Source organism: Chiloscyllium plagiosum, chromosome 21 (genome assembly GCF_004010195.1).
Source record: "Chiloscyllium plagiosum isolate BGI_BamShark_2017 chromosome 21, ASM401019v2, whole genome shotgun sequence".
Classification (NCBI taxonomy): Eukaryota; Metazoa; Chordata; class Chondrichthyes; order Orectolobiformes; family Hemiscylliidae; genus Chiloscyllium; species Chiloscyllium plagiosum.
Genome location: NC_057730.1, coordinates 1,687,082 through 1,697,493, shown reverse-complemented (window position 1 = coordinate 1,697,493; position 10,412 = coordinate 1,687,082). Strand labels below are relative to the sequence as shown.

The window sequence follows — 10,412 nt, the reverse complement described above, 5'->3', positions numbered from 1 at the left end:
TTTTCCAGCAACACATTTTCAGCTCTGATCTCCAGCATCTGCAGTCCTCACTTTCTCCTAGTTTGCTCTGCAGGAGACCTCAGCTGCCTGTTCTCAGTGTCACCATTGCAGATACCTGGGGATCTCCATTTGCTCTTGTGGGCGGCACGGTGGCACAGTGGTTAGCACTGCTGCCTTACAGCGCCTGAGACCCGGGTTCAATTCCCGCCTCAGTCGACTGACTGTGTGGAGTTTGCACATTCTGCCCGTGTCTGCGTGGGTTTCCTCTCACAATCCAAAGATGTGCAGGTCAGGTGAATTGGCCATGCTAAATTGCCCGTAGTGTTAGGTAAGGAGTAAATGTAGGGGTATGGGTGGGTTGCGCTTCGGCGGGTCGGTGTGGACTTGTTGGGCCGAAGGGCCTGTTTCCACACTGTAATGTAATGTAATCTAATCTAATCTAATCTAATGTAATCTAATCTTTTCCCAAGTTGGGCCACAATGCCATCAGTGCTGCAGACACTGCCGCCTCTCCAATATCCCACTGGTGCCTCGGGAACATGCCCAGGCAGGACTCAGTCGCATTCCAAGATGCCAAGACACCGGGCAAACTAAGCAAAGGACTCAAAGACCGTTGAACGTTTAACCTTACTCCTTTATTTTCTAGTTTAAGAAAATTTTTTATGTTAGCTATTATTTTATTTCTTTGATTTTCTATTTATTCCAGGAAGGTAATGTTTACTATTTTAGTTCAGTTTCTCGTACTACTTTGTACCTAAGTATTCTGTACCTCGTATCTTTGTACCTAAGATGGCACTATTTGTGGCAACAGTGTACACATTTCATTGTTCTCCTTACTTGAGTACACATAACAAATCTTGTTCTTTGAGCTGATCATCTCCTGCCTAGCATGTCTCACTCTGACTGCAATGTCAATGTCAATGCCCAGATATCCCAGGGCATAATCCAGGTCTGTTGCTGCTGGGATGTCCATTGCGTTCCTGAAGTTCAGGGCCTAAGATTTCATTCTGAGGCGGTGGAAGATGCTTGTATGTGGGTTCTTCTAATGTGGAGTGGCCATTGCACACTGACTAATGCACAGTCCCAGTGAAGCAGAGTCTTTGCCTAATGGCAGGGGTAACCGAGATAATTGGACGCCAGGCTATGCTACATGATTAGATTAGATTAGATTAGATTAGATTAGATTACTTACAGTGTGGAAACAGGCCCTTCGGCCCAATAAGTCCACACCGACCCACCGAAGCGCACCCCACTCATACCCCTACATTTACCCCTTTTAACCTAACACTACGGGCAATTTAGCATGGCCAATTCACCTGACCCGCACATCTTTGTGACTGTGGGAGGAAACCGGAGCACCCGGAGGAAACCCACGCAGACACGGGGAGAATGTGCAAACTCCACACAGTCAGTCGCCTGAGTCGGGAATTGAACCCAGGTCTCTGGCGCTGTGAGGCAGCAGTGCTAACCACTGTGCCACCGTGCCGCCCACAAAGTGAGAATAACACAAGGGTGGATCAGAAGTTAGGCATTCTAACTCCCCAGATTCTTTCCACCATCAGAAAGAAGATAGAAGGCTTGGTGTCATGGTGCAATGACAAAAAACCTCTCTCTCAGTGTCAGCAAAACAAGAGAACTCAGGATGAAAGGAGGAGAACATGCCTCCATCTACATCAATGGAGCTGAGGAAAAGTGTCATGTTCCTAGGAGTGACAATAACCAACTTGCCCTGGACTTCTCACGCAGATATGATGGTCAAGAAGGCCTTTTCTTCCTCAGGCGGTAGAGAAACTTTTGCACGTCCAGAAGGATCCTCACCAACTTTTACAGATTCACCACAGAAAGCATACTATCAGAGTGCATAACAGCCTGGCATACAACTGCTCTGTCCAGGACTGCAAGAAACTACACAAGGTTGGTGCATAGCCCAGACCATCACAAAAGCAAAATTCTCATCCACGGACCCCCATTTACACTTCTCATTGCCATGGAAAGGCTGCCAACATCATCAACCCCAATAATGCTCTCCTACAACCTTACCATCCGGCAGAAGATACAGAAGCTTGAACACATGCACAAACAGGTTCTAGAACATCTTCCCTGCCATTATTAGACTGCTGAATGGACTCTCTAATGTCAAATAATGTTGATCTTGCTTTGTGCACCTCCTATGCAGCTGTAACCTTGTGTGCCTCACCCTGACTAAGCATCCATGATCTCTAGGTCCTTGTTTGCTATGATCCGCCTGTGTGGCTCACAAAACAAAGCTTTTCACTGTACTTAGGCACATGTGACTACGATATATCAAATCAAATCAATTCTAATCACCTACAAGGCACAAGTCAGCAGTGTGATTGAATACTCTCAATTTGCTTGGAAAAAAATCATCCAGAACACTGTAGCCTACCTGAATGGCACCCCATCTCTTATCTTAAACATCCAGAACTTTCACCACTGACACACAATGGCAGCAGTGAGTACCATATTCAAAGTAACTTACCCAGGTTCCTTTGACTGCATCTTCCAAACCTATAATCTGCAGCTCCCAAAGACAAGGCAGTAGATGCTTGGATATACCACAATTCTACGTTTCTCTCAGGCCACTCACCACTGTCTTTCCTTGACTGTCACTGGGTCAAAATAGCAGAACTTCTTTCTTAATGACACTGTCAGTGTCCCTACACCCATAGATCACCTTTTCCAAGGCAATTAAGCACAGATAACACATACTGGCCTTGTCAGTAACATCAACATCCAACAAAAAAAAATTTAAAGTTACTTTTTGCTTCAAAAGACCTCCTGAATATAGCTGAGCAAGTCTGCAAGTTTAGCAATGACAAGTAGAATGTATTATCCTGAGCATCCAGGTATATACACACAATAAATACAAGAGTAAGCATGAGCTAGAACTGCTTACTAACGTCCTGCCCTTTATTTGGTGAGGAACAAATTAAGATTTTTGTTCATAAAATCAACAGCATTCTAAGTTACATTCCACTGAATGATAAATCTCAAAATACATTTAGTTACTCCAAAATTTTAACTCTTCATGGAGAAAAATTATCTGATGGCAAGACAAGACAACTGTTTACACAAACAATGGTTTTGCTTCTGATGCAATGTTTGTTCTCTAACAAAAGTCATTGCATAATGGGGCTTCTTCTCACTGATGGCTGCGTGGCTATTGCATAAAAGTTTTTTATGATTGCTTGACTTCAAAAACTGTCCTGAGTTTGCAGTGCTAGGGTGAATTCTTATGCTTCTAGTGTATAAAAAAAGTAGTTGAATTGGAAAGCATTTAGATGTACAATGATAAACAATGATAAACAATGTCACCCTACTTTCAATTTATTTTCCTCCATTCTGTTTACAATACTGGCTATGTCTGTCTTAATCTTTGCCATGTGTGCTTCACTTAAATTTCCCTCTGGCCTTTCTTTGTGTATATTTTTTGATTGGTCTAGGCCAGAGCAATTACTTGCATTAACACTATTCTTTCCCTTGACTCCTCTCAGACTTGTCTGTCCCGTTTCTTGCCCTTCCTGTTCTGTCACCTTTACCTATTTTTCTAAACAACCTGCTCAGTTTCTCTGGAACCCTACACCTTAGCCATTATCTCAGACTCAAATCCTTGTGGTTTAATCCTACAATTACGTGCTGCACCTTGCTTGGCATTCTCAGAAGGGTAATCATTGACTTCCCTCATGCAGGATTCCAGCTGCCAAGAGAGGAATAAGTTGATTAGGGATAGTCAGCACGGTTTTGTGAGGTAGGTCGTGCCTCGCAAACCTTACTGAGTTCTTTGAGAAGGCGACCAAACAGGTAGATGAGGGTAAAGTAATTGATGTGCTGTATATGGATTTCAGTAAGGCATTTGATAAGGTTCCCCACGGTACGCTATTGCAGAAAATACGGGGCTATGGTATGGAGGGTGATTTAGTGGTTTGGATCAGAAATTGGCTAGTTTTAAGACAGAGGGTGGTGGCCGATGGGAATTGTTCATCCTGGAGTTCAGTTACTAGTGGAATATTGCAAGAATCTGTTTTGGAGCCACTGCTGTTTGTCATTTTTATAAATGACCTAGATGAGCACGTAGAAGGATGGGTTAGTAAATGTGTGAATGACACTAAAGGTCAGTACAGTTTTGGACAGTGCGGAAGGATGTTGCAGATTACAGAGGGACATAGATAAGCTGCAGAGCCTGGGCTGAGAGGTGGCAAATGATGTGGAAGCATCGGATAGGGTGCAGAGAAGAATTACCAGGATGTTGCCTGGTATGGAGGGAAGGTCTTACGAGGAAAGGCTGAGGGACTTAAGACTGTTTTCATTAGAGAAAAGAAAGTTGAGAGGTTAACTGTTGTGGTTTGGCGGTGGATGAGTCCAATGACCTGCATATCCTCGGTGGAGTGGGAGGGGGAGTTGAAATGCTGTGCTACAGGGTGAGTATGGAGGGAAGGTCTTACGAGGAAAGGCTGAAGGACTTGAGACTGTTTTCATTAGAGAAAAGAAAGTTGAGAGGTTAACAAGATGATCAAAGGATTGGATTAGAGGAATGTGGGCAAATGGGACTAGATTAGATTAGGATATCTGGTCGGTATAGGTAAGTTGGACCGGTCTATTTCCACGCTGTAGATCTCTCTGACTCTAAAGTTTGTTGACCTTCATTGCAGGGAATTTGAGTACAAGAGAAACAATGTCTTGCTGCAAAAGTATTGAACCTTGGTGAGACCACGTCCAGAATACTTGATCTCCTTATCAAAGGAAGGACTCACTTGCATTAGAAAGACTGCAAAGAAGGTTTATTAGACTAATACCTGGAATGGAAGGATTGTCTCATGAGGAGAAACCAAAGAAACTGCATACTCGAGAGTTTTGGGAAATTGAGAGGTGGTCTTATTGAAACTTGCATTTGGCAGGGTAAATGTAGACGGCATGATCCCCATGAATGGTAAGTCTAGAACCAGGAAAGACAGCCTCAGACTCAGGGGTTGATGATTTCAGAGTAAGGAGAAGGAGCTTCTTCACTCAGTGATGAATCTTGGTAATTTTCTTGGCAAGGAATCTGTGGAAGCGCAACCTGTGGATCATTCACTATCTGTTTGAACAGACATCATGGGCTGAATGGCCTAATCCTGATGCTACTCCTTACATTATATTGCTTGTCTGCTGTAGCAGTGGAAAATGCAACAGTTCAACTATATGGTTATGGTGGCAGCAATTTTATATTTGAATGTAAATTATTAATGTTAAAAATTTATCTGGTTGTCAGCTATGTCAACTGCACAACGAGGTATACCTTCCCTTTGAAGACTACATGCAACAAAAAAAATCCAACTGAGATGCAAGAAATCAGCATGCAGACATTGACTCACCTGTTGAAAGGGGTTTGGGTATCCAACGTTGCATACCAGGTAGTAATTTAAAACCTCTGCAGAAAGAGAAGAAAGGAAACTGAAAAAATTCAAGAATATTTCATATTCATTTGATGCTTTGAACAGAAATAGACAAGATTAATAAAAAGCCAGATAATTTCAAAATACAAACTTACAAAATGTACCCCTTCAAAGAAAATTGTAAGAGGAAAACAGCAAAATAGATCAAACATTTGAATTTCTGCATAGTAACAGTATTTGATGACTAATAAATGAGGGAATATGAAAAATTCATCACCACATAAAAATTGGTAATTTTGAAGCTATTACCCACAAGTTGGCAAAAATAATTGTTGCAACTCTATATTCTGTTTCAACCACAGGAAGCTGACAGGCAATATTATATGCACATGGTCTTCAATTCAGAAAACAGATGAGCTTACATGGCAGCAAGCAGAGCTGAACTATCAGTCTTCCAATCTGTCAAAGATCTCAATATCCCGCTTAGCTTTCTAAATGTTTTCAGCACGTCAGTTTGCTTACATAGTTGTATAAAATTGAATCACGACAGAAGCATCAATGACACACAAAATTGGGTCAGCATCTGTTGTACGGATTATTTTAAACTTGACATTTTGTTTAAACATAAAAACTCATGTTTCTTCTCTCTGATCAAAGATGTTGTTTTCCAAGTTGGCTTTCATAAAGTCTATGCCTTCAATATTACCCACAACAAGAAATGAAACATTATCAACAATCTGTTGCTAGAAATTAACTACATATTAATGAAATGTAGCCTTGCAATGAAAATAGCATCACCTTTTCTAAGTACCTGGAATATACAGCAGACGTTTCACGTGAGAAAGGAAAGTTGTTTTTGTTGTTCAACACAGTTCAGGATGCTGAATGCAGGGTTCCGGAATTTTCATCCATTATCTTCCTAAAGTATCAATATGCTTACTTATGCATTTCTAGCTTAGTTTTCAGAGTATATATAGCATCATACTGTACAGAAGAGGTCCTTCGGCCCATCACATCTGTACCACTAAAACAATGCTGAATCAGGCAGCATTTTTCCAGCATTTGGCTGACAGCCTTGAATGTTGTGACATTTCAAGAGCTCATCCCCAGTATTTTCCAATGGTTGTGAGGTTACCTGCCTCAACTATGCTCCTAGGCGATGCAGTCCAGACTCTCACCACAATTTGGGTGAAAATAAATTCCCCTCAACACCCTTCTAAACCTCCTGCTTTTCATATTAAAATTATGCCCCCTTATTATTGACCCTTAGACTAAGGGAAATCTCTGCTGTCTAATCACCTTGTCCATGACTTTCATAACTTTATCTCTATCAGGTCCCCCCTCAACCTTAGCAGGTACAAATTACTGTAGATCCTGGAATCTGTACTGAAAACAACAAATGTTGGACATCACAGCAGGTGGAGAGATAGCAAGCTAATGTTTCTAGTCTAGATGACTCTTCATCATATCTGAAGTGTGGAGGGAAAAGCATTTATGCTACAGTTTGGGAGTGGTGGGGATGGGGGTAGTTGGTGTAGGGTGCTGATGGAGACAAGCTGTTAATAGTTCAGATTAAGTGATAAGTATGTTAGAATGGCAGAATAATGGTGTGTCTCCTGCCAGACTTGAAAGGACAGTAAGTGGAATGGGGGAGAAAAGGGCATAATGACAAGCTGAAAGGGAAGAAATGGGAGTTGGTTCACAATTTAAAGAGGTTGAACTCAAGATTGTGTCTGGAATCATATGTGGGTCAGATGTAAGGACAGGTATTAGTGTGTGTGTGTGTGTATGTATGTAAGTAATGGATGGTGTAGCACGTGGGGTGGATTCACATCAGGGGAGACAAATTCTGTGCAGCCCACAGAAGCAGTCCTGTTGTTCTTGACCCCACAAGAGAAAAGGATCAAACCAAACTGGGTTTCCTCAGAGTGCTTCAGTTTCCCCTCAGTCCAAGGATGGATTGGCCTCGCTAAATTGCCCGTAGTGTTCAGGGGTGTGCAGATGGCTGGATTAGTCATGTGAAATGCAGAGTTACAGGGAACAGGAAGGGCGACCGAGTCTGGGTGGGATGCTATTTGGATAGTCGATGTAGACTCGATGGGCCGAATGGGGATTATATGATTAAGTCCTGAAGACTGTAAAGTGGGTAGTCTGAAGATGAGACGTTGTTCCCCCGGTTCATGCTGTGATTCACTGGAACACGCCAGCATGCTGAGGGCAGACATTTGGGCATGCAAGCAGGCCGCTGTGTTAAAATGACTGGCTACAGGAAGGTCAGGGTTCTGCTTGCACACCGGAGGTGTTCCACAAACCCAGGCTGCGTTTGGTTTCTTTATTGTCAAGTAGGCCACATTGGGTGCAGTGAATACAATACACAAGTTTGTAGGAGGTACAGATGAAATGACACTTCACCTGGAGAAACTGTTTGAGCCCTTGGATGAGGAGCAGGGAGGAGGTGCAGAGGCAGGTTTTGCACCTTCTGCAGTCACATGGTGACATGGTGGGGGGAGGGGGATGTTGGTGGCTGTCCAATTGACTCAAGTGTCCAGGAGGGAATGATCCCTGCAAAATGCACACAGAAGGAGTAAGGGAAAGATGTTTTTGATGGCGGCGTTCTGCAGGAGTTGTCCGAAATGTCAGAGAGAGAATGTTCCTTTGAATGCAGAGGCTGGTGGGATGACAAGTGAGGACAAGCAAGGGTGATAGTTTGGATGAGGTTGAAGGCCCTGTCAATCACATTGGGTGGGAAACCATAGTCATGGAAGAAGCAAGCCAGAAAACAATCTGAGCTTACCACTCTCTCTTCATAGCTGAAATGCTCCATTCCAGGCAATATCCTGGTGATTCTCCTCTGTACTCCCTCCAGTGCAATCGCATCCTTCTTATAGTGGGGTGATCAAAACTATACACAGCACTCCAGCTGTGGCCTAACCAAAGTTCTGTACAACTCTGATACAACTCCCTTGTGTTTATACTCTATGCCTGAAGTGTCCAATATGCCTGGTTAACCACCCTATTAACACATCTTGCAATCTTCAGGAATCTGTGAGACACCTTGATCCAGGGTCTGAACTAAGACCCTTTATCACTGGAAGATTGGAGATCATCACTGGATTGTGAGCAGAGTGGATCTTTATGCTGGCTTTGGCCTAACATTTTGGTGACTAACCAGCCAGAGCTATGGCCTAGCATTCATAGATGGTTAATCTCACTGTGTAGAATTCTCTTGAATGAATAATTTATTGTCACATATATCGAGGGAGACACAATGAAAACTGTTGTCACCACAATCTGGCACCATTTGAGATCTAAAAGAATAGAAAGAAAGTACTTAAAGAGAGTTCATCTTCATTGGCTCAGATCCCAAACACTCCAGGACTAATGCAAGGTCCCCACTCCGGCCTACTGCAGCCAGGAGCCCCCAGTCTTGGCACCAACACCACCCCACGTTCGAACAACCCACCATTGATGGAAGACTCCACACTCCTGGCCTACCGCAGCTAAGAGGCCTCACTCCACCAGTGCCACAGGCGACGCCCCGCTGCCAATCCAGGAGCTCATTCATTGGCCCTCCGAACCAGGAGTCACCGCCAACACTGATCCAGCCTACTCAACTCTAGTGGTATATTACTCATTATCTGACTATTGAGTTTTGAGAAGTTTCTCACATCGAACAAGGAATACTAACACTTCCCGGATACTAGTTGCAAAATAATCAAATGTGTGACATTCTATTTTTAAAGCAAAGTCTTTTCATCATGTAATGAGTTTCCTTTAGGTCCAGAGCTGATTTCAAAGTAATTTTTACTAAATAAACTGGCTTCTAAATCTTCATTAATAAATATAACTACCTTCCAAATATTGAGAAGGCCTTTTTCATTGCTTCCTGCCGTGGGTGTAAATGATGGAGTTAGAATGGTTGTGAGACATATGATGTCCAACACTTAGGTTTTGGTAGCATAAACTTGATACTTTAGATTACACTGAACAATGCATATGAAACAAGTATAAGCAGGATACCAAAGCTGCCATTCAACATTTGTTCTTCCAGCTTGATGGATCTTTTATAATGTACTGCAATTCACAGCATTAGATTTAAATCACACATCTTTCTAATAAATCATAACAGTGGCACATAGGCTCAAATGGCCAGAAGTGACAATGAAAGCCGTAGACCCCCAAAGATCAATAAGGTGTCGCCGTCCAGCAAGAAAACTGAAACAAGGAGGGACAGGCTTGGAGGGCCGAAGGGCCTGTTGCAGAGCTGTACTTTACCTCGAGATCCTTCATATATATCCTATCAGCCGGTGCCACTGCATGCTGCCCTTGGAGCAGCTGTGGGGGGTTTGAGACTGTCACACATCTCCTTTGGAATTTGCCTTTGCAAACAAAGTCTGAAGAAAGGTTTGCGTCCAAGGTTCGGCCTGAGCAGTGCCATGACATGGGAGTCTGTGCTTTATGGGTTGTTCTCCAGGACGCGCAAAGAGACAAACATCAACTACACCTGGAGAACCATCAATTTGATCTGTCTGAAATTGGTTGGTCTTCCAGAACAAGGAGTTGACGCTGACCGAGTGTTGAATACTGGTATCCTCTAAGGTCCAGGACTATTTGCTGAGGGATGCACTAAAGCTTGGGGCAGCTGCACCAAGGCACAGTGGGAAAAGACCACCGTCTGAGGTCTTCCTGCTGAAGGTAAATAAGGGGCCATTTATCGGACCCTCCCACTGTCTCAAATAGAACATAGAACAATACAGCACAGAACAGGCCCTTCGGCCCACGATGTTGTGCCGAACATTTGTCCTGACATCTCCCCTATACTTTCCACCCTTCACCTTAAATTTATGTCCCCTTGTAACACTCTGTTGTACCCGGGAAAAAGTTTCTGATTGTCTACTCTATCTATTCCTCTGATCATCTTATAAACCTCTATCAAGTCACCCCTCATCCTTCGCCGTTCCAACGAGAAAAGGCCTAGCACTCTCAACCTATCCTCGTACGACCTATTCTCCATTCCAG

The 10,412-nt window shown here is 43.2% G+C and overlaps 1 protein-coding gene across 3 annotated transcripts in view; it reads right to left on the bottom strand.

Annotated features, from left to right (window-relative positions):
* Positions 1-10,412, bottom strand: part of LOC122560473 (protein tweety homolog 3-like) — a 301,083-nt gene that overhangs the window by 73,830 nt on the left and 216,841 nt on the right. For all 3 annotated transcript variants that reach the window (XM_043711109.1, XM_043711111.1, XM_043711110.1), the window contains exon 8: positions 5,373-5,428. In XM_043711109.1, the coding sequence (XP_043567044.1) occupies positions 5,373-5,428 (56 nt within the window). The remainder of the gene's footprint in view (positions 1-5,372; positions 5,429-10,412) is intronic.